Raw genomic sequence first — 24,032 nt, forward strand, 5'->3', positions numbered from 1 at the left:
CTAGTACCAAATATAGCTATTATTTAGTGTTAGTGTCGTGTAATGGATTCTAGCAAGGGGTTTGTCAACAAATTTATGAACTCAGATAATGTAACTAATGACAAGTTTGGAGCCAATAAATTGGATGAAAAGGTGCACTCTGACCCTTCCCTTTCCACATTCTCTGGGTGTAACGAACGCAATTGTCACTGTAAAAATACTGAGACGCAAAATTACACATTTAATCCACCAAACATGGCATATGCCACTGTGCCATATTTCCCTTCAGAAAGCATTGGAAATTTAAAACATAGCATGAATGGCAGTAAAATGGACACCAAAAGATTCTGGTCAAGCGATAATTTTGTTAATGGTGCAAATGACTATGAAAAAGGTTTACCTCGGGGCTACTCAATCTATCAAGGCTGGGGTGCCAACCCTAACAACACCCATTATGGCGATGGCATATATGATAGACATATTACCCCTCATAGCAATGGCATCAATAATGTTAATTATCAGACAGCAGATAATCTACACAACTTAGAATACAGTCTGTCACAAAGTTACCCCTTCCGCCCTTTATACCCCCTTGAACATTTGAATCCTGCGAATGGCCTTGGTAATAGGTATAGAAGAAGTTACGGGGGCGCTCCCAGTTACAATTTAAGCCACGAAGATAAAATTCGGCGAAAGAGTACAAAGCCCTTTTGCTGCTAAGTTACCACACTAATCTACAGTTCAATAATGAATTGGTCGTTCGTTACTAATTTGGATGCCAGAAAAAATGCCTTCCTGTCAATTATTTTATCTGCTTCCACCATATACAACACAGCGGATCAAGTAATTGTGTTGCTAGACCGGTCAATAGCCGATGATTCCATATTTGCCATTTCACAATTCATCAATTCATCACTACAAGACAAGACGAATTGGATCAATTCGATATCACTAGTAGATTTATTGGAATCATTGTTGGACCAGTCACTGGCGAAAGAGTTCCTAAATGAGTGTCTGCTTGACCGTGATAAATTTATTAAAGTACTTTCTAGGATTAAGCTTAAATTTATTTACGTAATGGAAGATACGATAGAGCAGATAACGACTTGCCTAACCAACATATCTACAGTTTCTAATATCAAACTAGTTGTACTGGATCAGTTATCTCGTCTATTATTTGGCACAGAAGGGAAATTTCCACAATTTATCTCAAAATATGCGTTGATAACGTCACTAGTACAAAACAAAGCTTCCAATACGCTAATACTGGAATCAATAAGAACCCTTGATAATGAGTATAGAAGAAGGATTGTTGGGTTTTTAACATCAAGATCCGACAGCACGTGCATAATACAAGAGTGCAAACGCCATTAGATTATTGGAAACAATACAATTAGACAGTTTAATTTGTATATTAGCTTATAATTTCAACTAGGACTGCGCACAAATTGTTTAATAGCCTCCAGTATCTGCAACTTGATTGACAAGGCATAGTAAAGTGCCATGACTTTCCCGTAATTGTTGGAACACTGCGCAACTTGACGTACATCCTGCAAATGAGTTTTGTAAAATCGATCGGAAATGCAATATTTAAGAAACTCTACAAGTATTTTGTTGGCGGTTGCATCTTCATAGTCGGTATGCAAAACTTCAGTTAACAATGATTTCTTCTTGCACAATGAGATCTACATATCAAAATATAACTTAAACAATTTGAATTCAGAAAAATAGAGGACAAAAAACTCTAGCCTTACCTTAAGCGCGAGTAATAACCTAGAATCAATCTGACCATCTGGTTTAATCCAAATAAACCTATTGGCCTTGGACTTAAAATCACAGACAAAATTTTCCGTATTAACCTTTGTTGCAACCTGCAATGCAGGTTGTGGGTTTAAATAGTACTGCAACGGATCCTTGTCGCCAAACTTAGCAACATGTTCCTGATACGTCACCAATGGAACGCCGCTATAGTAGGGGGTTTTATAAAATTTCAGCCAATCAACTTCTTGCACCTTCTCAAAGATATTTAATTGATCTATTAGGTCCAACTTTTCCCTGGGCAAACCCCTGGGATAGCAGCTGGGCAATTTATCCCCGTGACCAATATCGTTGGCTGCTTTTAATATTGAATCACAATCAGCCTCAACGTACACCAGATTGTGTGGATTATATGATGGAATAAATCCATAGTTTAAGTAAAATAAATGGTTGGGATAATCTCCATAATCTATAAGTACTTGTTCATTTACACCTATTTTACCTTTTGATATCAGATTAACGCACATCTCGCCGTGTTCAAAGCTACTTATGGAAATTAGTGCATTTGAATCAGTGGATGAATGGTTGCAAAACCCGACAATTGGAATAATCAAAGGAAATGAATACTGAGTTTTTGAGTCAGCTATAGCCCCAATTCCAGCTGCACCGTCACTAATCGTAGGATCAGCAATACACTTGAAGTTTGGCCACACATTGTATCTACACACTGTGCAAAATACACGATATAACAGTTTCTTGAACTCTCCAAATTTCCGATCGTCACTAATGGCACGTGGATAGCACAATTGTGCTAATTTGCAGAGTGTATGTTGAGCAGATGTCTTAAAATCTTGAAAAATTGGCCCTTTAGGGGCAAATGTATCTGAGTGACGATAAACTGACAAGCCTAATTCCCTGTCAATCCGTAATAAGAACTCATTTACCCCAAAAGGTACAGTTGCCAACTCATCCAAACATCTCCTGTATCTCATCACTTTATTAGTCAGCAATTTATCTTGCGCCAATTCTAGCACTTTAGCGCCTAGCATAATGGGAAGGTGACCCTTATCTGCACTTAAATATTGTTGCATATCCGGATTATTTAATTGCTGAGTGTACAGCATAATAGTCAGACCATAAGCCAAAATAAATATTTTCGCCTCGTTTTGTGTGATATGGATAGGCAACTCATTGCAATCTTGCAATTTAACCGTTAGCAGCTCTAGTGTCTTCCTAGCTACCAAGTATGATTGTCTATAAATATCTTCTTCAAAGCCTTGTACCAAATCAATCAGTTCACCATCATCTCCGCTGAGATTTACAGATTTCCCGAATAAAATTTCCTCGACATAACCGGTTGTTATACATCTGGTTATGGGTATAGAGCAAAGAATCTCATCAGGCTTAACGTCAACTGTGGCAATTAGTCCAAATTGCTGCCAATCACACTGCACATTTGGTATCTCAACACTTTCTCCAACTCTACTCAAAATTCCATTATACCTATCCCTAATGTCGTTTATATACGGTTGGATTCCAACCTCATCTATTTTGATGGACCAATTACCCAACCTGCTACTGCCAATTTTAAATTGACAAGTAGATACAACTAACAAAAACAGTAACAAAAACTTACATCTCATATATCAGTCACATTCAGAGTATTTATAAATTGAGTTAACGGCGGTTTTATATATAATACATTGCAGGTACACCTTATACTCCCTCTACTGGACGTCCTACAGACACACTACCATACGACATCACTATATAGCTATACCCAAACACCATAATAATTAAAAGAGAGGTAGTGATAGGTTATGTGATAATTATAGTGTTACAATTGAAAATTTGTGATGTCAACCACTATTTGTACCTGAGCGAATACTTGAGGGGAATACACTGCATCATAGGCATCCTTCTGGACTTGCAAATGAACTCAATAGTATGATTCTTGGGCAAAATTTCATTGTACAAGTAAAACACAACGTTGCAACGCCCATATATTTGCAGCTTCAGCAGCAAATAATCTCCAAGATCAGAGATAAACATCTCCTTCTCCACAGCAATGTAGCAAGGCATGCCATTATTCACATCCAGTGGCGTTAGAGTCAGACAAGCCTTTAAATTGGAAATTGATTCACTGATTCTCCCTTGCGATTCCTTACTACCGTCGTAAATCGACTTCTCTATCTCAATTGCCTCTGCACTAGCATCCCATAAATAATTACTGTATCTATTTGATACATTTGCGTCGTCTTTTAACGCACTATCTTCTTCTTTTACATGAACACCGCTGACACCATCACCAGCGAAATATTCTGTTTCTACCACCCCAACGTCCTGGCCCCTTTTGCAAATATCGGCGTCAGTATCATCGATATTATTTTGCGGAAATAACTTGTCCACCATGCTCTGAATGCAATTATCATATTCTATACTTTCTTCCAAATTGGTGTTGATATTTTGGTGGCATACAGGACACTGCTGGCCGACCAAAATGGCATAGGTGATGATACAGCTCTTGCAAAAAGTATGCAAACAGTTCTTAATCGTATAAGCGTTGAAGAATAACCCCTTGCATAACTTGCAAGTCAAGTGGTTGAATAATATCTTCAACCTGAATTTCACATCCACCATCATATCACCATCTTCCTGATAATGGGTTAACTTTGGCACCGAATCATATTTTATGGATGGAATAGCATCGTTAAAGTGTTTAAGAATGGGCAAGTGGGCATTCCATTTCTGCAGAAAAGCTGCAAACTTCCCCGTGTCAATGGACACAGACTTATTTCTACTGGGCACATCTTGTGTATACCTCCTCCTCCGTTTGACCACAGAAGTCGTGCCTGATATATTGTTTAGGGTAGATGCATTAGAGTAGAACGTGTGTGATTGACCGCCCGAGAAACTGAGGTCTTCTTCTCTTTCAAATTTGTCGATCCTCCTCCTACTTCTATAACCATTGGTGCCCACAGTACTGATGTTGGTGCTAGAGCTGAATACTTGATTATTGGCCGATTTATACTGAACAAAATCATTATACGGATCATCAGAATCGAGGAAGTCGTAGTCTTCTTCTTGAAGCCACTTTACTTGGGCCCGAAGTTTGGAATCCCGGTGCTTCATGCTGTATGATCTCCCGTCCATTTTGACGCCCAGAATTTTAAAAGATGGAAAAATTATTCCTTTAAAGCAATTTTATTCAACGAATTCCGTGCTAATTAGCGCATAGAAGTGTTTTATTTACATAGCTAGCCATTGTAGAATTATTTTCTGACCCATTTACAGTGAAGTATTTCACACATTCACGGCTTATAAAGGTGTTAAATGAATATACACTAAAATTAGCCACTTATAGCAATGATAAAAAACACCAGCAATTGCTAAACAAATACGCAATCTCACAACCACTGTACTATCACATCTTATTTGAAGCGGCACTATTAGGCATTTTTTAATCCCAATTTACCAGTTTTGTAATTGTTTATTGGCGTTTCAGTAGTGTAGTATTATTGTATTGTCAATTATTGTTTGCGAGACTCGACTGACTTCCCTATATTCCAAGCATGACCAATCTCATCTTTGATTCCTATTATTTTAAATTTACCACTCATTAGTCACTTTAGTGTTTAGTTATCAAGTAAATATTATTTTCCCTATTTATATATTTATGCATATGTCAACATTCTGACATTTTTGAAACATATGATATGGCGAGACAGTGTCCTCATTACTGAAATAGGCTTCTATTCAACCAAAACCGATAAATTATTAACTAGATTTTAAACCAATTATAAAAACTATGTTAATTAATTATATAGAGCAGACTAATTATCACTCACATAAAATTATAGGATCGGCATGGGAACAATGATTATCAACATTTTACATATTCAATGAGAAATTTGCACTCTCTAGCATTTAAAAACTAAATCTAACAATTTCAATGATGGAATATATCGTTTTCGGCGTCCAAAAGTTGTGGTTATTATGCAAGGTTCCTCTGGAATATACACATATATATTCATATCCAAGAGAAATTCAAATGAAAATATATCAGTGAATAGGGATGTCATTAAGATTTTATGGGTTTTTGGATTGATGAGATATCATTTTGGGGTATTATGCGAGTGTTCGGTAAAATTTTGCACTTATAATGGGGAGTGATATAGACAAGCCGCTGGATCCAAAAGATGCAATTTTTGCCTCCGGTACCACTTTACTCAATCAGATACTGTGGAATACACACAATTGCCCGAATCTTACTACAGCAATACCATAGAACATGCCTTTTCTTTATTGGACTCTGCTCAATTGGTAACTCTCCGTGCCACTATCCTAAAATCCAAAATCCCTGATATATATCTACTCATAATAATATATGCACTAGCAGTATCATTCAATCATCTGCCACATATAATGCATTTATACACATTTTACACAAATTTTAAATATCTTCTTACTATATTTCTACATATTCACCAATATTGATAATTTGCTCACTATGTAATACAGAGCAAACCCCTGGCCGAAGGATGTACTTCATGCATTAAGATACTAAACAACATTTTGCTGAACCCTTGGGACCAGACTAAACGCTGGATCAATCTCAACAGCAAAACTTATCAGCTCAAAATATCACCGCATTCCTGTCTAATCGAATTGTTCAGTTCGTTAGGTTTTCAGTACACAGAAGATCACATATACCTGAATTTGGTCTCAACACCTAGACTTAGATCTGCTTATGACAAGCTTATTGTTTTCCTTCAAGACAAATATGGCATTGAAATCAAATCAAATTCAAATCATTTTTTCGACCCCTTCAAAGCCTATAAACACTCAACTACATCTAACGATGAAAATTGTGATTTTGAACTGATTGCAAAGGACGATATTGCCAGACAGATTCATGAAACTTGTAAGAAACTGAACAGTAATCGAACCGTAACATGCTTAACTAAACAAGACTTGTGTATCAAACTGATATATCCTGGTCAAAATTCGTCTAGAACATATGATGATGATGGAGACAGTACGACTGAAGGACAAAATGATCAGGAAGTTAATGATGCTTTGCTGATGATCAAAAATATGCATAAAAACTTCCAATTTCAATCTAAGAGCAAAATGAAGCTCAACAACTTACTGAAATGCAAAATTTACGATAAAGTAACCACTGTATTGATGCAGAGCCGCATTCAATTTGTTATATCGCCTGTGGAAATATTAGAGTTAACCCTTCCATCCAGCATAAAGATTAGGCAGATTTACCAGTTACTTGGGGTAATTAAATGATTAATTAAGAAATTAGGCTGTATTTACACTGGTAAACTCTGTATAATGCCATTGAAGACAGAATTATCGCAGAATTCAACATTGTTAGACCTAGATTTGGTTCCCAATTGTCGAATCCACATTACTGGGCCTTGCAGTAACAATCGGATTGACAAGGACGTTTTGAACAATTTTACACTAATTAATTTTACAGAATAGACACTGTATATTTATAAAATTAGTAATCCGCTCTATTTCGTTAGATATACCCCAAGTATTCTACTTATCGCAATTATCAATTTTCTATCAATTGTCACTGTAAACATATTACAATATACATTTATAAATAAATTTCAGCACGATTCTAGACTTTATTGACTTGTTGGTTATAAAAGTACACTATGTCGCTGGATTTTGAAGCTTGATAGATTTCTTTATCCTCTCTCACTCTTACAAATCTGGGAAACCGCATACCAATCCCCTAGCATTAGTTATTTCAAACAGTATACAAAAGTGGTATACCAATAAACACATACCTTATCACTTTCTATGGTACCAATGGAAGCGGTGTGAACGGGTGATAAACTAAAATCTGACACTTTACACTCCCACACTTTTTTAGGCTCGAACCATATGTCGGGTTCCTAATTCACATATTCTTTACCATTTTATCCGATACTTGATAATAAACAGGTTTGTTACTGACTATAAAATTTTTCATAGTCTCATGTAATGATTTTAGCAATTCATCTGTGAAACCGGTTCCAGTTTTGCACACTGTTTGGAAAGTTTCGTATTCTTCATTGTACACGGCTAGTAAATACGAGCCAAATATTGATGTACGTTTACCCTGCAATTAATTCTTTTGTTTTTTTACACTTTTAAAACATTCTGTTATAACATCACGAACACAACAATGACGACACCCAAAATAGAACTATACAGACTATTAAAATATAAATATTATATTAATACAACTGCAATTAATTTCGTTGCATCAATATCTGTAATATTATATCCTTACACTCCCATAGAAGGCGGCAATAGGGATCAAGTCAACGGAATCTGACATCCCCTCCACATAATCCTTCTTAATCTTGAGCCAATTCAATGACCTTTTACTGGGTTCATAAGAAGCGTTTTCAACTAGAGTCTTGGCAATCAAACCCTCAGAATTGTTAGCAATTGATTCATTCAGGAACTCCTGCAACTCATTCACAGTTTCTATATCTTTATATTTAGCAAAAGTGATTTCTCCAAATTTCTCCCTGAAACTGCTGTACAAAAACTCCCTCCTCTCTTTTAAATTCTTCCTAGTTATTGAATGGCCATTTAAATATAACATGTCGAAGGGATATATGCAAATATTTACATTGATATTATTTTCATCCACATCCTTTCGCTTCCTGGTAGTTAGGATTTGGAAGGGCAAAATCTTGCCTTTTTCACGATCAAACGCCACAACCTCAGAATCTATAATAAATGATTTAACACTAGGGTCAACTGATGACTTTATAATTTTTATTAGATCCGGATACTTCTCAGTGGCGTTTTCCATGTTGCGTGAAAAAACATGAAAAACACCATCTTCGCTCATATGCACCTGAGCCCTCTCCCCGTCATATTTGTATTCACAAGTAAATTCTACCCCTTTCATTTTGTCAAAGGCCTGTTGAGGCCCGCCCATTGGACGAGCTAACATTGGTTGAACTGGGATGCCAGGGGTGATGCCACAAGATTCTAATAGTTGTTTCCCAAGGTAACCTAAATTAAGTTGTTTTAACCCTTTAATAGTTTATCAACAATTATCTCTACATTTGGTACGACACTGTAGATGTCCTTTAGTACCTGCTCCAGGCTCTCAATTGTATCCTCACTTTCCAAGCACAAATTTGAAGTTCGTATATCGCTGATCAAATTATCATTATTTGGTCTAGTAAGGTAAAATGCATCAGCTAAGCATTGGATAATCGTTGGAATGCTTACTCCCACGCGTAGTTTTTGCTGCAGAAAACGAATTATGTATTTTGATTCGGACTTTTTTCCAGAAATAAGTATTCTCCCTATCTGCATTAGACATTAATGGCAAATGTAATTAAAGTGATACAATTAAACCTGTATCAAATTTATTAAAGTATATAAGGACATACAATATCTAGCTTTGATTGCTGAGAATTTTTTCCGTGGCAATTGGCTATATCTCTGAATTTGAGAAAAGTCTGCATAATTGTCAAATCGGGAGGCTTGACTAACGTAGTGAATGTACAGGTACTTGCTTCAGCAACTAATCCCAAATCTTCAACTTTTTGAAGTTCTAAATTAAGCTTAAAATACCAGCTTTCAGATTTTTTTCTGAACGGCTGTATGCCTTAGACATTGCTTTAATGATCAGTGCTTCTCCTACGCCAAGTTGGATGTTCTGGTAATCAGGCGAAAGCCTGCATTAGAATAGTGCAATTTTATTTTAAAACAAAACTATTTAGTGATATATTTATAGTATTAACATACTTATTTTGTAGTATGTATACCGAGGGGATTAGATCCGTTGGCTTGTAGTAGATTAGCACACGAAAAAAATTTGTTAGTATTGTGAATACAAATTTCCTACTCCCTGTTCCAGAATAATGCAAATCTTCAATACTGTCAAGAATTTCTGCCATAAATTTAAATCTAGATTAGTAATTATTTACTTGAATGAACCCTTAAGATTATCTGCAGCTGATATGTATTTATCTGTGTCAAATTTTCTAGGGTCAAAAAACGGCGATTTTATATCGTCATTTGGAACATTCACCGTGCAATTAAACAGGGAGCCCACTTCAAATTTGGGTTTCTTGACCAAATGATTTACCACCGCTTCATTAGCATTATTCTTGAATCTCTCATTGGTGGTCTCCTGATCAAATACTGATTCATAATTCAAATCTGATTGATGAGATTCATAATCACAATGCTCAGTCTCCATATCATTGACGCTGGTGGTGGATTCTAATGATTCAGCGTTGCCATTGGGAGAGAAAAGGGAAGTAGAGTTGGAGGCAAAGAGGCAGTTAGACATTTTACCAACTTGCAAGCATTTACCACCGTTCAATACACACTTATATCTACCACTTATTCGGATGAAACTGTTTGCCACGCCTATCCAACACACCCACAGTATCATCCACCAACTATAAATTGTTATAGGGTTATTTGCACCTATAACTGTACATGACACTAGTTATAAACTGGGGATGGTTGGCAAAAAATTTATACTATTTAAAATAAGGACATAATTAAAGGACTTAAATGCGATTACGTTTGAATAGGATCCTAATGAAGAACATAGGTAAGATACAACACAGAACAACCACTGAAGTTATTACCACGAATGCTGAAACACTATTTTCCATTGCATTTTTCAAATTCATCCCAAAAATGCCTAATTTATTCACTTTCTTACCACTGATACATGCCCCAAACGTGAAACCGCTACAGATGACGTTGCACATTAGGTCTAACCGCAACAATTGATTCCTGGCAAATGACAAATTAATGCTTATATGACTTTCCAAATCTTGAACTGCTAGTACGAGAGTCCTCATTTCAATGGCATACTGTGCAACTTCTTGGTCAAAATACTCGAACAGAATTTCTAAATCACGGTTGACTTGGGACTAGATTAACTATTAAATACCGCGCATTTGCCATTTAGTGACATGGTTGGATCAGTTTCTAATGTATCATTGTTAATTAGTTCAAATTTGGCTATATCTGCGGTATCGTTTACAATGTCACAGAAAATTCTGGCAAAGGCACCTACTTTTTCCTGAGTGTTTCCAATTGGTTGCTTCAAGGAATGTAAGCCGTCCATTATGACATTGTATGGCATTTTAATCCGTAATCTGGATTTTATCTCCTCAAATTCCCTCTGAACATCGTTTACATCTACTTTATTCGGCATTTTTGCTAATAATATTGGATAGTTGATTTAATCACATCATATAAACCAATTATATACGTTTAAATTAAATAATCTGTATATTCATTATGCAATTAACATTTTAACAGTTATTTAGGTTTAATTTTATAGTTAAAATCTAAACCCACCTTGTTTAAGATGTTCCAGGGCCACTGATATACAACACTCGAGAGCCAGTAAAGTGACATTTTTATCGTAGTCCGGGAGATAGTTAGCTTCAATATTTTCTAATATTGTATCATTAAGCGATCCTGTTGAGGTAAATTTTGTAATCTCACAGAGGCGGCTCAGAAAATTATCCAAATTTAGCTCCTCTTTGGCTATTACGTAGATATGATCCTTAGTGATTATAGAAACAACTGGAGGCATGGTTACTATTATACATCCTGTCCTTGACTCTATGTTGGGAATTTGTTTAAAATCTGTGAGAATCAATTTGCAATCGCGATAACTTATGGCGCCAATGGAATTGCAAATGTCTGATTTGCCTAGTGTCAAACTTCGCAACTGAGACAACATTTCACCGACGCTCATTTCAAGCATCAGGAAATGGCCCTGATAAATCTCAATGACTAAATGGCGATGAATTTTTTTGTTGCAGGATAAGGCACTTTGACCGCCGTGGCTCAGTATACTCTGCAATGTAGAGTTGCGCCTTCCCACATCCATTTTTAGCTATTGTACAAGTAGATAAAACCAGCAATAAAATTACAAAGGTTTAGCGCCACTCACTATGCAAAGTTTACATAATGCATAGTGCACTACACATGCCAAGGTTTAGACCATATTTCCACCACTTGTGTCATAATATGTATTATTTACACTTGTATAATGATTATGTATGTAATTATCGAATAAGACGTCCATATACTGTTTGATGCTCTAAATTTGCTTGGAAAAATTCTGCAGTGAATTTTTCCGTCAATATACTAATTATAAGATTACTTTGAATTTGCATAAATTACCGATAAACAACTGAATAATATACAACTAAAATTTACAACAATTAAAATACTTATTAGTCATCATCGAAGAGACCGCTGCTCACTGCATTTTTAGTCAATCTCTTCCGAGACGGCATCTCCTCTTCCTTCTCTTCATAATCCTCCTCATTGACGTTGACATTTGTACCAAAGGAGTCATTTTTAAATGTTTCACCTATTTGTTCACTTTCTTCGTTGAGCTTCATCTTCCTTACGGCCTTTTGCCTGTCAACATACTCCCCCTTATCAGTTGAGGATTCCAAATCAATGCCACTATTAGACTGGCCTTTACTGCCAGCATCATTGACGTTTGCTTCCCTGCAACGATCGATCCACTCTGAGTAAACATCCACTGCTTCATCCAAATGGGTTATTTCCATAGAGAAAGTTACAGTGCAAACTAAGCAATTCAGCGAGGCAATCCCTTTCTGATGCGATCTATATGAGTTATGTCCTACAATTTAATTTGTACTGTTTTATCATGATTGCAGAATGGACAATTGAACTCCTTCTCTAGTTTTCCAAACCTTCTAACCTTGGCACTAGGGTCTCGACGGAGAAGTTTTGACTTCTTTCGGCCCATTTAACGACCCTAATTTTATTGATAAAATTCCAAATTATAGATATACATACGACGACAAGTATTGAGATGTTTTGTTAAGCACGACATATACCATAGAAAACTACCCACAATCTACCACATAATATTACACATCACAATGCACACCTCTACACCCATAATTTTGTTTCAAATAACGACTAGATATACGTTCCAAAATAACATTTTGGCGTTTAACCCATAGTTATATAAAAACACTGTGCAATGGATCTTGTGCTTAGGGAAATTGACGAACTCATATCGTCCGTGGAAAAGAACTATGACCATGTATTATCGCAAGTAATACATCATTAACCTAGAGGGTACCATGCCAGCCTTTAACGGCATTGCCAGGTCTAGTCTTTTTGTCTCCAAAGGCAATGGAAGAACAGAATGTAGGCATCAGATCTGACGTACTTTTACCTCACGATCAGCTAGAGCTTCCGCTATATTTTGGGCTTCACTTGATGTCCCGAGGCTTGTGCAAAATTTCATTTCCACAAATTTATAACAACGCTGCGGCCTTGTTAGCAGAACCAACTGCAGCGGCTGTTGGCATGCTTTCACCCCTTTACTTTGAATTAGGATATGAACTATGTCAACAGTAGGCATAATGATAAAATTATTACTTAATTTTTTTTTTGAAAAAATAATGCAGATTACCCGAATCTGAGTGGCCAGTGGAGAACCTGGCAGAGTTGCTTAAAAATGCCGAATGCACTAGAAGATCATACTTGTTGAAGCGACAAACTAGAATTGATGACACTTTTCTCAAGGGATTAACGCACAAGGAAAAGATGGTTTACAACTCGGTTTTGCATAATGATTCCCAGGCACAACGTCACTCCAATCGCAGTGCAGATTTTTACTCATAATTTTGACCCTAGCGTACAATTAGGCATATATTATACCGTTACATGTTTGCGCATGTTTGCCAAATTATTTTAATTAACATCATATTTTCCATTTACAGGTTTATGTCAATGTTTAATATAATAAATGGAAAATTAAACACATTATTTTAGACATTAATTTACACCAAATAACTTCTTGTCCATAATACAACAATTTGATTAACTTATGGAACCTAATGTTATTAATTAAACTATTAATAGTAACGGCTAACAAAAACTGTTATAAAATAACAACCACATACCTATTTATAAATAACTTTCTCCTATAATATAATGCCCATTTTATAATTTGAGGATGATCCTCATATATTTACCTAAGAAATATGATAAATACTGCTCAAATTTCCACATAAACTACGATATATACATTTCATAAGCAAAATTCATCATTTCACATATGTTTCAAGTGCAATTTATAGGACTTGCATCACGTTAATATTACATTAGTGATAAATTAAGCCAATGTCACTTGTAAATCACCTGCTTTATTTTTATCAACTTTAAAAAGATAAACTTTTGTAACAAAATGGCATTATGATTCTGTGATTTCAAGTGGTTTTGACTTTTTTGTAATATAATACAAAACAATTGCACAGGCCATTCCAATGATGCAGTGGGAAATACATATATATGAGATGGCGTCATAACTTCTAGCACCCAAATTGAAGACGTCCGATGTAGCCATTTTCATCCAAATAATATTAGTCATCAAAAGTGAACCAACAACGACAAACACAACACCTGAAATTCTTCCAAAAAGCTCCTTATCAAAGCGCCCTGAATTATAACGTACCATAAACATATGCAATACACGCATATGGAATATATATCACCAACACAATGGTATTGTGTTGACAGAAAAAACGTATTATATACCAAACAAGTGATCAATATTGTACACAACAATTATCAATTAATCGCTCAATCATGCTAATTTGTGAATTTAACACACACTTCCACACAATTATATATTATTTACAATTAATGGGGATAATTATGTTATAGTTTAGACCCGTGAATGTATGAAATTTAATCAAAGTTAAAAAGTTGGCCTATAAATACCATTAAATATTACATGTCAAAACATTTAAGATAAATAAACATATAATTATGTGATAATCATGTATAGCATATGTAGTAAAAATTGAACGATACAAAGACACGCCCAAATGTTATTTTTATTATAATTAGAGACATAAACTTACAGTTGATGAATGAATAGACACTTGAGATGAAAAATGAGGCAGAGAAGAAATATCCAAGTGCCGAGATGTACTTTGTTATTATATTGTCAAAGACAAGGAAAATGATTGAGATAGAAGAGAAGAACTGCAAAATTAAGAATGCAGTAGGTGGACCATACTTATCCGATATAAAACCAAACATAGGACATGGGATAAAAGCTAATATTGTAAGATACGCCACTGCATCTGAAGCACTGCTACCATCTGTAGTGGTAAACAATTTCATCTGGGCTTTATTCAAAATATCAACCCTTGCCATTTGTGTGAATACACAACCACATGCAAGGATACACTCTATTAAAGCAGGATGTTTAATGACCATATATAGAAATTGAAGCATCTTGTGATACTTCTCTTTGAAGGTGAGTTTGGGCGTTTCCTCAGTGATATTCTCAGCATCTTCAATTTCTTGCACAGTTTTTATTGACCAAGGTACGGTAATTATGCCAATTATTAGAGAAGGAACAACAGAAACAAAAATATATATTATACAAATTATATATAAATCTGAACTTTCAAAATAACTCAATGAAAATATACGATCTAATATAATGGGAATAACAAATGACAATGAGCGTACTGTTCCGATGATAGAAATGACCAGGAATTCATTTTCAGGGTATAATTTACCAATGGAAATTAGGGGCATCGCTTGGGCCTCGGAAAAAAACCCCATTATAAAAAATGAAGCCTTGATTACATATTCATTTTTTGGAAAACAGGCAAACAATATCCAGGTTAAAATGTAGAAGAGCTGACCGACAATATAGCAAATTTTGTTACCAAAAAAATCCATAATTAACCCGCTGATTGGAGAACACATAATGTGTGCAGTAACTGCTAGAGATGATAAGACTGATATTTGAAATTGACGCTCATTGCAATCCAAATAAGCATTGTCATTGATTTTTATAACAGTTTTACCATTTGAATCAGAACAAGAATCTTCAAACGAACCGGCTTTGTACAACAGACCAATAAAGCCTTTCCAGCCATAAAAAATTGCGCCTATATGAAGAGAAGGGATACCACAATTAAGAATGATGAAACAATAGCATATTAGCAGGAAATGTCTGTTATATTTTCTATCTGGAATCAACGCCTTCAACTTCTTCAACATCTTTCCTCAAATTATTTTAGAAAATTTTAAACCAAAATATAAAGTATTTATTGTTAAAATAAACCATATAGCTCAATATATATATATATGTGCTAACTTAATAAAAATGTTATTTGTAACCAAAATCATATCCTTTCAACCCTACAACAGTCCCAACAAAATATCGGGTACAAAGTATATAAATCTAGCGCTTTATGCAAATTCAAAATATTTTATTAGCATAAGGTCACATTATAATTATTTAACCTTCACCTAGCGACAAGCGTGAAATAAAATATAGCCATTATTATAATCATGTGCTGTACTGGCATGATGTCCTGACTACGCTTCGGATAAAATGTGTGTCTCCGTGCTCAAAATTTGTTAATCTGCAGCAAGTTCAATACTTTGATATCTAATGTACAATGTCTATTGCGCGCATGCGGTTGACTAAGGAAAGGGCGGATTGGAGAAGAGATCACCCTCTGGGCTTCTCCGCTCGGTACATGCAAAACGCTGACGGACCTGGGCAAGATATTATGAAATGGATATGCAAAATTCCTGGAAAGAAGGTACTTACACACACTGATTTAGGGTTCAATTTGGGAGGGTGGTGAGTACACCCTTACCATGGAGTTCACTGAGGATTACCCGAGCAAACCGCCCAGATGTAAATTCACCACCGTTCTATTTCACCCTAACGTATACCCTTCTGGTACGGTTTGCCTGTCCATCTTGAATGAGGACGAGGATTGGAAGCCTTCCATCACCATTAAACAGATTTTACTGGGTATACAGGTAGCCACACATGTGCCTTATATGATGACATTTTATTAGTTTTTTTTTGTTATTTATCCTTCAATTTTGAATATTATTGAAAAAATTTCACAATAAAACTCTATAATATATTCAATTGGGTTAGTATTCTCAATTTTTATTTTTAAATACACAAGAGATGTAAATATAATTTTAATTACTCAATTTTAGAGTGAATAATACAACTCATATACTTACGTATTACATTTATAAATTAATTATTTGTTATAAAAATTCCAAATAATCAAAAGCTCTTACTTTACAAAGATAATTTAGGACCTGCTAGACAACCCTAATCCCTTGAGCCCCGCACAAGGGGAACCTTACATTCTGTTCGTTAACAACCGTGAAGAATATATCAAGAAAGTTAGGCAACAGGCACTGGAATTGAGACCTAAGGACTGATTTAATACTTATAAATTGTTTGATTACCGTAAAATTTCATTGCCATTCCCTACCTTTTAATAGCTATTATTATAACCATATTATTTGCGTACAAATTATACATGCGATTCTTATTGCAAATTTAGAGCAGCGATTATTTGACAAATTTACAGAATATAAAGCGAAATGGGCGCTAGACCACTTGTGTAAATGATTAATTTACAATTAACAGCCTTTGTCAACTAGCATACGCATTTTGTGTAGGTAGTTTATTAAAACACTTCATTTTAGCGTAGGAATAAGCACCGAGTTAGATTCAAAACGGTACTTTATTTGTAATGGGGTTTGCTATGTTGCAGATTGGCCCTAGCCTTGCCAAACATCCTATCTAGCATCCAACTCAGTAACAATGCAGTTTTGGAGCGATATGTAAAGAGCATATCAATGGTGATGAATTTCCACAAAGTCTGCAACAGTAATTTACCAGTCAATTCAATAAATGGCAACTTAAATACCGTTCGATTCATTCCCACATATGCTATCGAGCCCTTCCACACCTCGCAAAAGGGCTTGACATATAGACTATTCTGCCCAAGCAATTCATATGTGTTCAAGCCACAACTATTATGGGTAAGAAATTGGTTAAATACGTTTGCCAAGTATATCCCCTCCTGTTTCGCATTTTGTGCTGTTGGGAAAGGGCCTCTAAATCCACTATCAATTCCAATCAGCAATTTCTTAAACTCATCGAGAGACAAATTGTCGTTATTGTACGGGCCTTTCCACTTAAGTTTTGACATCTGTGGATACTTATTAAGTAGTACATTCCTGAAGCTGTTCAATTTTTTAGCTGTAAGTTTATTGCCTAACAAATTTGCAATAGCTTCTGCTTGATCCGACATTTTATCTGGTATCATCTGGGCACAATCGCCCAGGGCAAATACATCATCCGCTCCTCTGACCCTAAAATACTGATCTACACTCAAAGAGTTTCGCTGATTTTGCATTCCACTTTTAGAAAGTTTTTCAATCAGTTTCTTGGTGAAAGGGCGTCCAGTCAACCCGCTTACCCAGATAACAATTCCATGGCCAATCCTTGTTTTTGTGCCAGTTACATTATCAACGAATTCGCAATAGTCCTGCTCGACACGTTCCATCCTCGTGTTAAGCTTGACCATTATGTCGTTATTTTCAAACGTTTTCAGCGTATACTTGGAAATCTTTGGAGAAAATGTTACAAGCAATGCACTACCAGACTCCACCAAATAAATTTTCAGATATTGTTTAAGGTGGGGAAATTGTATTGATAAACTTTTGACAATTGTTTCATTAATGCATGCCGCCGTTTCAACTCCTGTTGGCCCTCCACCTACTATCATAATTCTGCATAGATCTTCCACTTTTTGCACTGGAAGGTTGGGGTAAGATGCATATTCGCAGTTGGAACATATACGGTTGTAAATTGCCTTGGCATCGGATATATCCTTCAGAAAATAGGCGTATTTATCCACATTTGGAATGTTAAAAGTATTGGTCACCGCGCCAACCGCGATCACCAAATAATCATAGGGAATTTTAGTGACCTCGACGCTATCATTGTTTGCACTAATGTTGTGACATATTAAAGATTTACCATCAAAATCTACGTCAAACCCCTCGCTGAATATTAATTTAGGCTGGGTGCCATTGAACAAATAATGAAGGGATTCTGTGCAAGCTTCGGGCAAAATTTTCCCCGAGGAGACAAATGGGAGTAGTGGAGTGAAAGTGAAGAAGTTTTTGGGTGATACAATATAGGTGTCAAATTTGATACGATTTAGTTGCTTGGCGAAGTGTATAGCTGCCCAACCAGAACCTGCAATCACCACTTTTGGCAGCGATTTACCATTTACATTATTTTTTATGGAATTTTGCCCAGTGAAGCGTTTACAGATGTGATACAGACAGTTGATTTCTCGGTTTAACATGCCGTGCCTGCCCAATACGGCATACATATTCACCCCACCGCTACATATTATCTTTAGCTATAAAAATTTTGATACTCATAGTTACAAAGCCTTAATCTTGGCAACCCAAATAATTCTAATTTACACATCTTCTTAATTTATTCAATTTGATACATCCCGCGTCTATTATACTATGTTTAATCTACATCATTCACGTTTTTTGATTTACAATTTCATTGACTTATTTATGTGTTGAATTTCTGTATCAAATTTTCTGTTTCAAAATTTATCAGATTTTTGTATTTATCAATTTAGCCGCAAAATCACTGATAAAATATTTTAATCGTCAACATCTATTATATTCTGTTAATTATTTGGCAATTAATTAATTAACATTATTTTAAAATTTTAAATGAAGCTCTTAAATTCCATGGATATGTCAATGTGTGCAGAAATATTCGCATTATTACTGTTTATATTTATATGTCATTTTTGTCTGGCAAATTATATCAACGCACAAGATTTATCAACCTGTATCCCTTTAACCATTTTTTGCAAAAAAATCAAACACTAAATTATTTATAATGCTACATCTAGTAGGGAAATACACTAGAAATGCTTGTAATAAAAACAGTAACCTTTACTATTGCGTATTGTAAATTTTTATACGGATAAATTAATAACCAATATATAAAAAGGATTAACACATCACAATTATTTGCACTAAAAATACCAATTAAAATAGTTATAATTGTAAAAATACCGACAGATAAAATTACAAATAACCTCAAACGTATAAATTTTAATGTTATTTAATATATGATTCCCCCTCTATACTTTCAAGCAGGTGGCCCAAATAGATAAATGACTGGGCAACTGAAGCATAGTGGAGTTGATCACCTGAGATAGACACCGCCTCCAAGAATTTTACAGACAAAGATTTGACCGTTTCACTTGGCAATTTACCATCCAGTATACTTGTACCTTTAAATCCCCAATCGCACAACATTTTCACAACGCTAACCGCGTCATTTAACCGCGAAATCGTACCACTTTTATTAATATTTGTTTCATAATAGTCTGTTTTACAAACAGTGAATGCGATTCCATGCCATACCAATCCAAAATACATAGGCAAATTATCCACAGACAGTACCCTGCTACTAGAATTATTGCCACACAACCCCAACAAATACTTAATCATATCCACCTTGAGTGAACAACAAGCCAAAAATAGTGAAGTAGAAGATATAACACCGCATTCACTTTCAAATAAATACTTTACAACATTCATATGCCCTGCAGATGCTGCCAGATCAAATGGGGTAAGGCCCAAACCTGAAAGTGGGTTGACTATGGCACCATATTTGACTAGTAGTTTCATGAGCGACAAATTGTTAGTCCACGCCGCATAATGCATTGCCGTTTCTAATCCCTCAATTTCACTGGTTCGAGCATCCACAAATTCCTTCTTGTCCTCAATCAAATTTATTAATTTGTGCAAATATGAAGATATAGGGACTGTTTGACCTTTGGAATCAGATAACCCCATCTCAAACTTCAAAATTGTTACTATAAGAGGCGTTAATGTCCTGTGGAAATGATATTTACTACCTGAATTAGTTTCATCTTTGAATTTAAATTAGCATAAAATGAAAAAACTTCCCGATTCTTTTGGAATTCTAACAAATATATTTAACGTACCATTACCTCCATCTGGCGTGTTAGCTGGTTCCAAACCCAAGTTACACAACAGAGGATCGTTTCGAGCCATTAAAGCTAGGCCTAACGGTGTAAGTCCTGTAGGCAAATGTATAACACCCAACTTTTCAAGCTCCAATACGAAACCCTTAACCACGCCAAATAAAGGATCTCCTGCTGCGATTAACGTACGCGATGCGGCAAATGCCAGAGTAACTATTGATGAATTGCAATCAGGAGGAAAAGGGGTGAAAGTTGAGGGCCCATACACCTTCTTACCCACGCCATCCAGTAATGATGAATCAGAAACACTGAATTTTAAGGGACAATTAATCCAATTAATACCACATGTGGCAGCAATTTCTCGCATTTCAATCACACCCAAACAACTCTCCCCGTGCAATTTGTAGTAATTGTAGGCACAGCACATGCTGATATGCAACAAATTCCCATTTGGATTGTCCATCGATAAAAGCTTAGCTAGTTTGCCCATGCTATGAGATAGCAATTGTAACCCAAAATTGTTACATTTCTGTAACAAACACAGAGCGGATCGTATTAGAAATTTAGTGATGTCTTTTGAGTAGGAAAAAGGGCCTAACTGCTTCGAATCAATATATGTTAGTAGACTTCGCAGAAAATTAGGAGAATCATAGCCATATTTAGACATAAGAAACATCAAATTATCCTCACTATTGTTGGCACTGGTACAAACATCAACGGTGGCATCATCTACGCTAGAATTGTTGCATGAGGTACAAACACCGGCCTTACAAAATCCGACTATGCAGAATCGACATCTATAATCACCTGGAATTTTAGCTTCATTTTCAAAAATATCCTCGTCATTTTGGATGTAGAATTTACTACTCGAAATTTCAGATTCACTTACTGTTCTCAAATAAACCTTGCCGTTCTGCCAGCTAGTGGCCAGTTTGTTGTAACTAGAATAGCCATCAGCAACTTCTGTGATGATATATTGTAGTAAATTGGGAGAAAATACCCAGATTTTACACTTTATGAATGCAGAAAAGGGCAAATCAATTGGAACGTCCGCGATATTACAAGTTACAGCTTTGCAATAAACAATTGTAAACAGCTGCAAAATTTCCTGTCTAGTGTACATGACTTCAGAATTTACGTTTGTTACTTTGAATAAAATTTGCGATAAATCACCAAGAATAGGTATCCCTAACTGTTTAACTCCAATTTTCTGCCCCCAAAGACCCTTCAACTTTACAGCGTTACTTGCCAACGTTTTTAGCGCCAGCAAACTCCTATACTTACAGAGACCCAATTGACAAATTTGCTGCAAAAAATCTGGTAAAATTCGGCACAAAGTCCCGTGCAAATTGGAGTGCTGCAAATAACAAATATCTGAGCAATAGGAAACACCGCAATTGTACTGGCAGGCAATACGGCGGCCCAACAGAATAGAAACTCCGGGTATTCTGGCCGTAGGACTTTTGGTAACACAAAATTTCCCGCACATACCGCAGTACGCAGATAAGTAGTTATCCTGTAGATCTTCCGCCTCCATAACTGTAACTGTGGCCAAAGGCTTGATTGTATTAACGACCTGACCCGGTAAAAATATACCGGGTATGTACGGGTCTATCGACAAAAGAGATGGGAAAAATAGCTGAGTGTGGTGTGTTGGTATTTTTTGCGTTAATTTAACGAGGATCTTCGATTCAATGATTTCTAATTCATTATATATGGGCTTATGATTGGCGATATCCTTAAAATTATCACTTTTTTTAGACAAATAGTGATAGGTAAGTAAAGTTTCCCTTGCAAGATCTAAATCACCTTCATTTTCATAATCCATAGCTGTTTTGATCCATTTGTCTACATTTACACAGCGTTCTATTGCCAATTGTTCCATATTATAGCAATATTGAACATTGATCGTGTTATTAGACACTAAATACAAATTTAGCTCATATATATAATTATAAGTAAATAGATAACAATCTAAGAAGTAAATGATTTAATGGACTGGGTCACACATACTGACGTCACATTGTGTGGCTATTAGTATGGATATTTCTGAAAATTTTATCTAAATAAATTTTATAAAATTGTATTATTTTAAAAACAGTTATAACTAATGTATAATTTACAATGGGTAATTTATTGTGAAAACATAATGTGTTACACATTCTCAGAAGATGCGATTTCCTTGATCTTGTTCTTAATAATATCCCGTGTTTTAAGCACAATTTTGGCGTTATACCTCTTTAAATTGGCCGCCTCTTCAGCTTCAAGGACATCCTTCATCAGGTCCTTCCACTTTGATTTACCTTGGTCCTTACATGCATCCAAATCCATAACTGCTTGAACCAGCACGCGTGACAATGCGTTATGATTTAGCAATCCATGCTCTAAAGCCTTTCTAGCAGCGCCTACGTACGTTCTGTGTTAGATTCTGTCTAACCTGAAAAATAGCACGGGAACTGACTTGAGGTAATAGTCGTTTGGAATTGATTTAGAAAAGTTACCATGGGAACTGTGATTTACATAGTGCATAAATACAGCCCGTATTCGACCCGGAAAATGCTTAATCATCATTTCCCCCGCCTCCAAATCCTTATCTCCTGTATCCCCAATCCATATATACCGTACATCCTGGTTTTGATCTGAAACATATTTGTGCAACTGTTTGAAATTAACAAACTTCTTCTCTCCCCTCGTATCGTACCAAACCCATTCCTTGAATGTTGAGTAGAGTATCTTGTTTTGGCAGTCAATGCCCCAATTCTTGAACCCCCTTCTCTCGGCCACTTGCTTGAAACGTGTATTCAATAATGAATCACTGGTTATTGGAACCTGGGGAATTCTAGTAGTCAGCACGGCCAACATAAGGGGCTTCTTCTTACTGCCAATTTTGTAGGTGGATAGTTCCAGAATGAACTGAAACGACCCTGGATACAACTCACCCCTCTCATACTGTGTATCTATGCCACCCAAATGTACGTTGAACAAACTATATCCTCCGCTAGACTTTATCGTATCATCAATATCAATTATAACCTGCGTGCTTCCCCAATCGAGGTTCACATCATTAATATCAAGTATCACCGGTGAAGCCTTGCTTTCACTATATTTTAAAATATCAAAAGCGGTATTTTGCCCCTCAGTATCGTAACCATCCTTAATTTGGTCTGTATTATCGACAACTCTATTAGTTAGGGCCATTTCATTATCATTGTAAATTGATTGGACTCCACCAGTGTTTATACTTGTAACTTGTGTGGAACCTGAAAAAGGTGTCTCATTCAATGCGGAACTAACATCTTTCTTGCGTCCAAATAAGTGTGTGGTCATCCTCCTCGAGCTATACGTGCGGCAATTGTCAATCACTAC

The 24,032-nt window shown here is 35.8% G+C and overlaps 14 protein-coding genes across 14 annotated transcripts; 5 read left to right on the plus strand and 9 right to left on the minus strand.

The window, feature by feature from the left end:
* Positions 1–42: 42 nt before the first annotated feature.
* On the plus strand, positions 43–699 carry BMR1_01G01390 (hypothetical protein; the record flags this gene model as incomplete). Its single annotated transcript, XM_012791896.1, has 1 exon — positions 43–699. One exon carries the CDS (start codon positions 43–45, stop codon positions 697–699), a length of 657 nt encoding a protein of 218 aa, XP_012647350.1.
* Positions 700–726: 27 nt separating this feature from the next.
* On the plus strand, positions 727–1,353 carry BMR1_01G01395 (hypothetical protein; the record flags this gene model as incomplete). The annotated part of the gene is made up of 1 exon (XM_012791897.1): positions 727–1,353. The coding sequence occupies one exon, from the start codon at positions 727–729 to the stop codon at positions 1,351–1,353; it is 627 nt and encodes a 208-aa protein (XP_012647351.1).
* Positions 1,354–1,406: 53 nt separating this feature from the next.
* Positions 1,407–3,380, minus strand: BMR1_01G01400 (conserved Plasmodium protein, unknown function; the record flags this gene model as incomplete). Its single annotated transcript, XM_021482380.1, has 2 exons — positions 1,407–1,664; positions 1,734–3,380. 2 exons carry the CDS (start codon positions 3,378–3,380, stop codon positions 1,407–1,409), a joined length of 1,905 nt encoding a protein of 634 aa, XP_021337384.1.
* A 223-nt stretch (positions 3,381–3,603) lies between these two features.
* Positions 3,604–4,890, minus strand: BMR1_01G01405 (Polycomb group RING finger protein 1; the record flags this gene model as incomplete). The annotated part of the gene is made up of 1 exon (XM_012791899.1): positions 3,604–4,890. The coding sequence occupies one exon, from the start codon at positions 4,888–4,890 to the stop codon at positions 3,604–3,606; it is 1,287 nt and encodes a 428-aa protein (XP_012647353.1).
* A 1,009-nt stretch (positions 4,891–5,899) lies between these two features.
* On the plus strand, positions 5,900–7,236 carry BMR1_01G01410 (hypothetical protein; the record flags this gene model as incomplete). Its single annotated transcript, XM_021482391.1, has 5 exons — positions 5,900–5,954; positions 5,975–6,060; positions 6,259–6,912; positions 6,934–7,026; positions 7,048–7,236. The coding sequence occupies 5 exons, from the start codon at positions 5,900–5,902 to the stop codon at positions 7,234–7,236; spliced, it is 1,077 nt and encodes a 358-aa protein (XP_021337385.1).
* Positions 7,237–7,381: 145 nt separating this feature from the next.
* Positions 7,382–10,180, minus strand: BMR1_01G01415 (DNA ligase 1; the record flags this gene model as incomplete). Its single annotated transcript, XM_021482393.1, has 9 exons — positions 7,382–7,498; positions 7,554–7,661; positions 7,682–7,867; positions 8,042–8,781; positions 8,802–9,084; positions 9,168–9,331; positions 9,352–9,455; positions 9,526–9,687; positions 9,708–10,180. The coding sequence occupies 9 exons, from the start codon at positions 10,178–10,180 to the stop codon at positions 7,382–7,384; spliced, it is 2,337 nt and encodes a 778-aa protein (XP_021337386.1).
* Positions 10,181–10,301: 121 nt separating this feature from the next.
* Positions 10,302–11,647, minus strand: BMR1_01G01425 (CorA-like Mg2+ transporter protein, putative; the record flags this gene model as incomplete). The annotated part of the gene is made up of 4 exons (XM_021482402.1): positions 10,302–10,438; positions 10,460–10,673; positions 10,694–10,944; positions 11,107–11,647. 4 exons carry the CDS (start codon positions 11,645–11,647, stop codon positions 10,302–10,304), a joined length of 1,143 nt encoding a protein of 380 aa, XP_021337387.1.
* Positions 11,997–12,544, minus strand: BMR1_01G01430 (Transcription elongation factor 1 homolog; the record flags this gene model as incomplete). Its single annotated transcript, XM_012791903.1, has 2 exons — positions 11,997–12,399; positions 12,420–12,544. The coding sequence occupies 2 exons, from the start codon at positions 12,542–12,544 to the stop codon at positions 11,997–11,999; spliced, it is 528 nt and encodes a 175-aa protein (XP_012647357.1).
* On the plus strand, positions 12,785–13,434 carry BMR1_01G01435 (conserved Plasmodium protein, unknown function; the record flags this gene model as incomplete). Its single annotated transcript, XM_012791904.1, has 3 exons — positions 12,785–12,859; positions 12,880–13,163; positions 13,218–13,434. 3 exons carry the CDS (start codon positions 12,785–12,787, stop codon positions 13,432–13,434), a joined length of 576 nt encoding a protein of 191 aa, XP_012647358.1.
* Positions 14,006–15,837, minus strand: BMR1_01G01440 (transporter, putative; the record flags this gene model as incomplete). The annotated part of the gene is made up of 3 exons (XM_021482423.1): positions 14,006–14,250; positions 14,679–15,725; positions 15,747–15,837. The coding sequence occupies 3 exons, from the start codon at positions 15,835–15,837 to the stop codon at positions 14,006–14,008; spliced, it is 1,383 nt and encodes a 460-aa protein (XP_021337388.1).
* On the plus strand, positions 16,242–17,037 carry BMR1_01G01445 (ubiquitin-conjugating enzyme E2 I; the record flags this gene model as incomplete). Its single annotated transcript, XM_012791906.1, has 3 exons — positions 16,242–16,388; positions 16,411–16,614; positions 16,909–17,037. 3 exons carry the CDS (start codon positions 16,242–16,244, stop codon positions 17,035–17,037), a joined length of 480 nt encoding a protein of 159 aa, XP_012647360.1.
* On the minus strand, positions 17,346–19,010 carry BMR1_01G01450 (NADH dehydrogenase; the record flags this gene model as incomplete). The annotated part of the gene is made up of 1 exon (XM_012791907.1): positions 17,346–19,010. The coding sequence occupies one exon, from the start codon at positions 19,008–19,010 to the stop codon at positions 17,346–17,348; it is 1,665 nt and encodes a 554-aa protein (XP_012647361.1).
* Positions 19,011–19,770: 760 nt separating this feature from the next.
* Positions 19,771–22,551, minus strand: BMR1_01G01451 (hypothetical protein; the record flags this gene model as incomplete). The annotated part of the gene is made up of 2 exons (XM_021482439.1): positions 19,771–20,576; positions 20,667–22,551. 2 exons carry the CDS (start codon positions 22,549–22,551, stop codon positions 19,771–19,773), a joined length of 2,691 nt encoding a protein of 896 aa, XP_021337389.1.
* Positions 22,821–23,993, minus strand: BMR1_01G01465 (conserved Plasmodium protein, unknown function; the record flags this gene model as incomplete). Its single annotated transcript, XM_012791910.1, has 2 exons — positions 22,821–23,082; positions 23,104–23,993. 2 exons carry the CDS (start codon positions 23,991–23,993, stop codon positions 22,821–22,823), a joined length of 1,152 nt encoding a protein of 383 aa, XP_012647364.1.

This window comes from Babesia microti, chromosome I (genome assembly GCF_000691945.2).
Source record: "Babesia microti strain RI chromosome I, complete genome".
Lineage (NCBI taxonomy): Eukaryota > Apicomplexa > Aconoidasida > Piroplasmida > Babesiidae > Babesia > Babesia microti.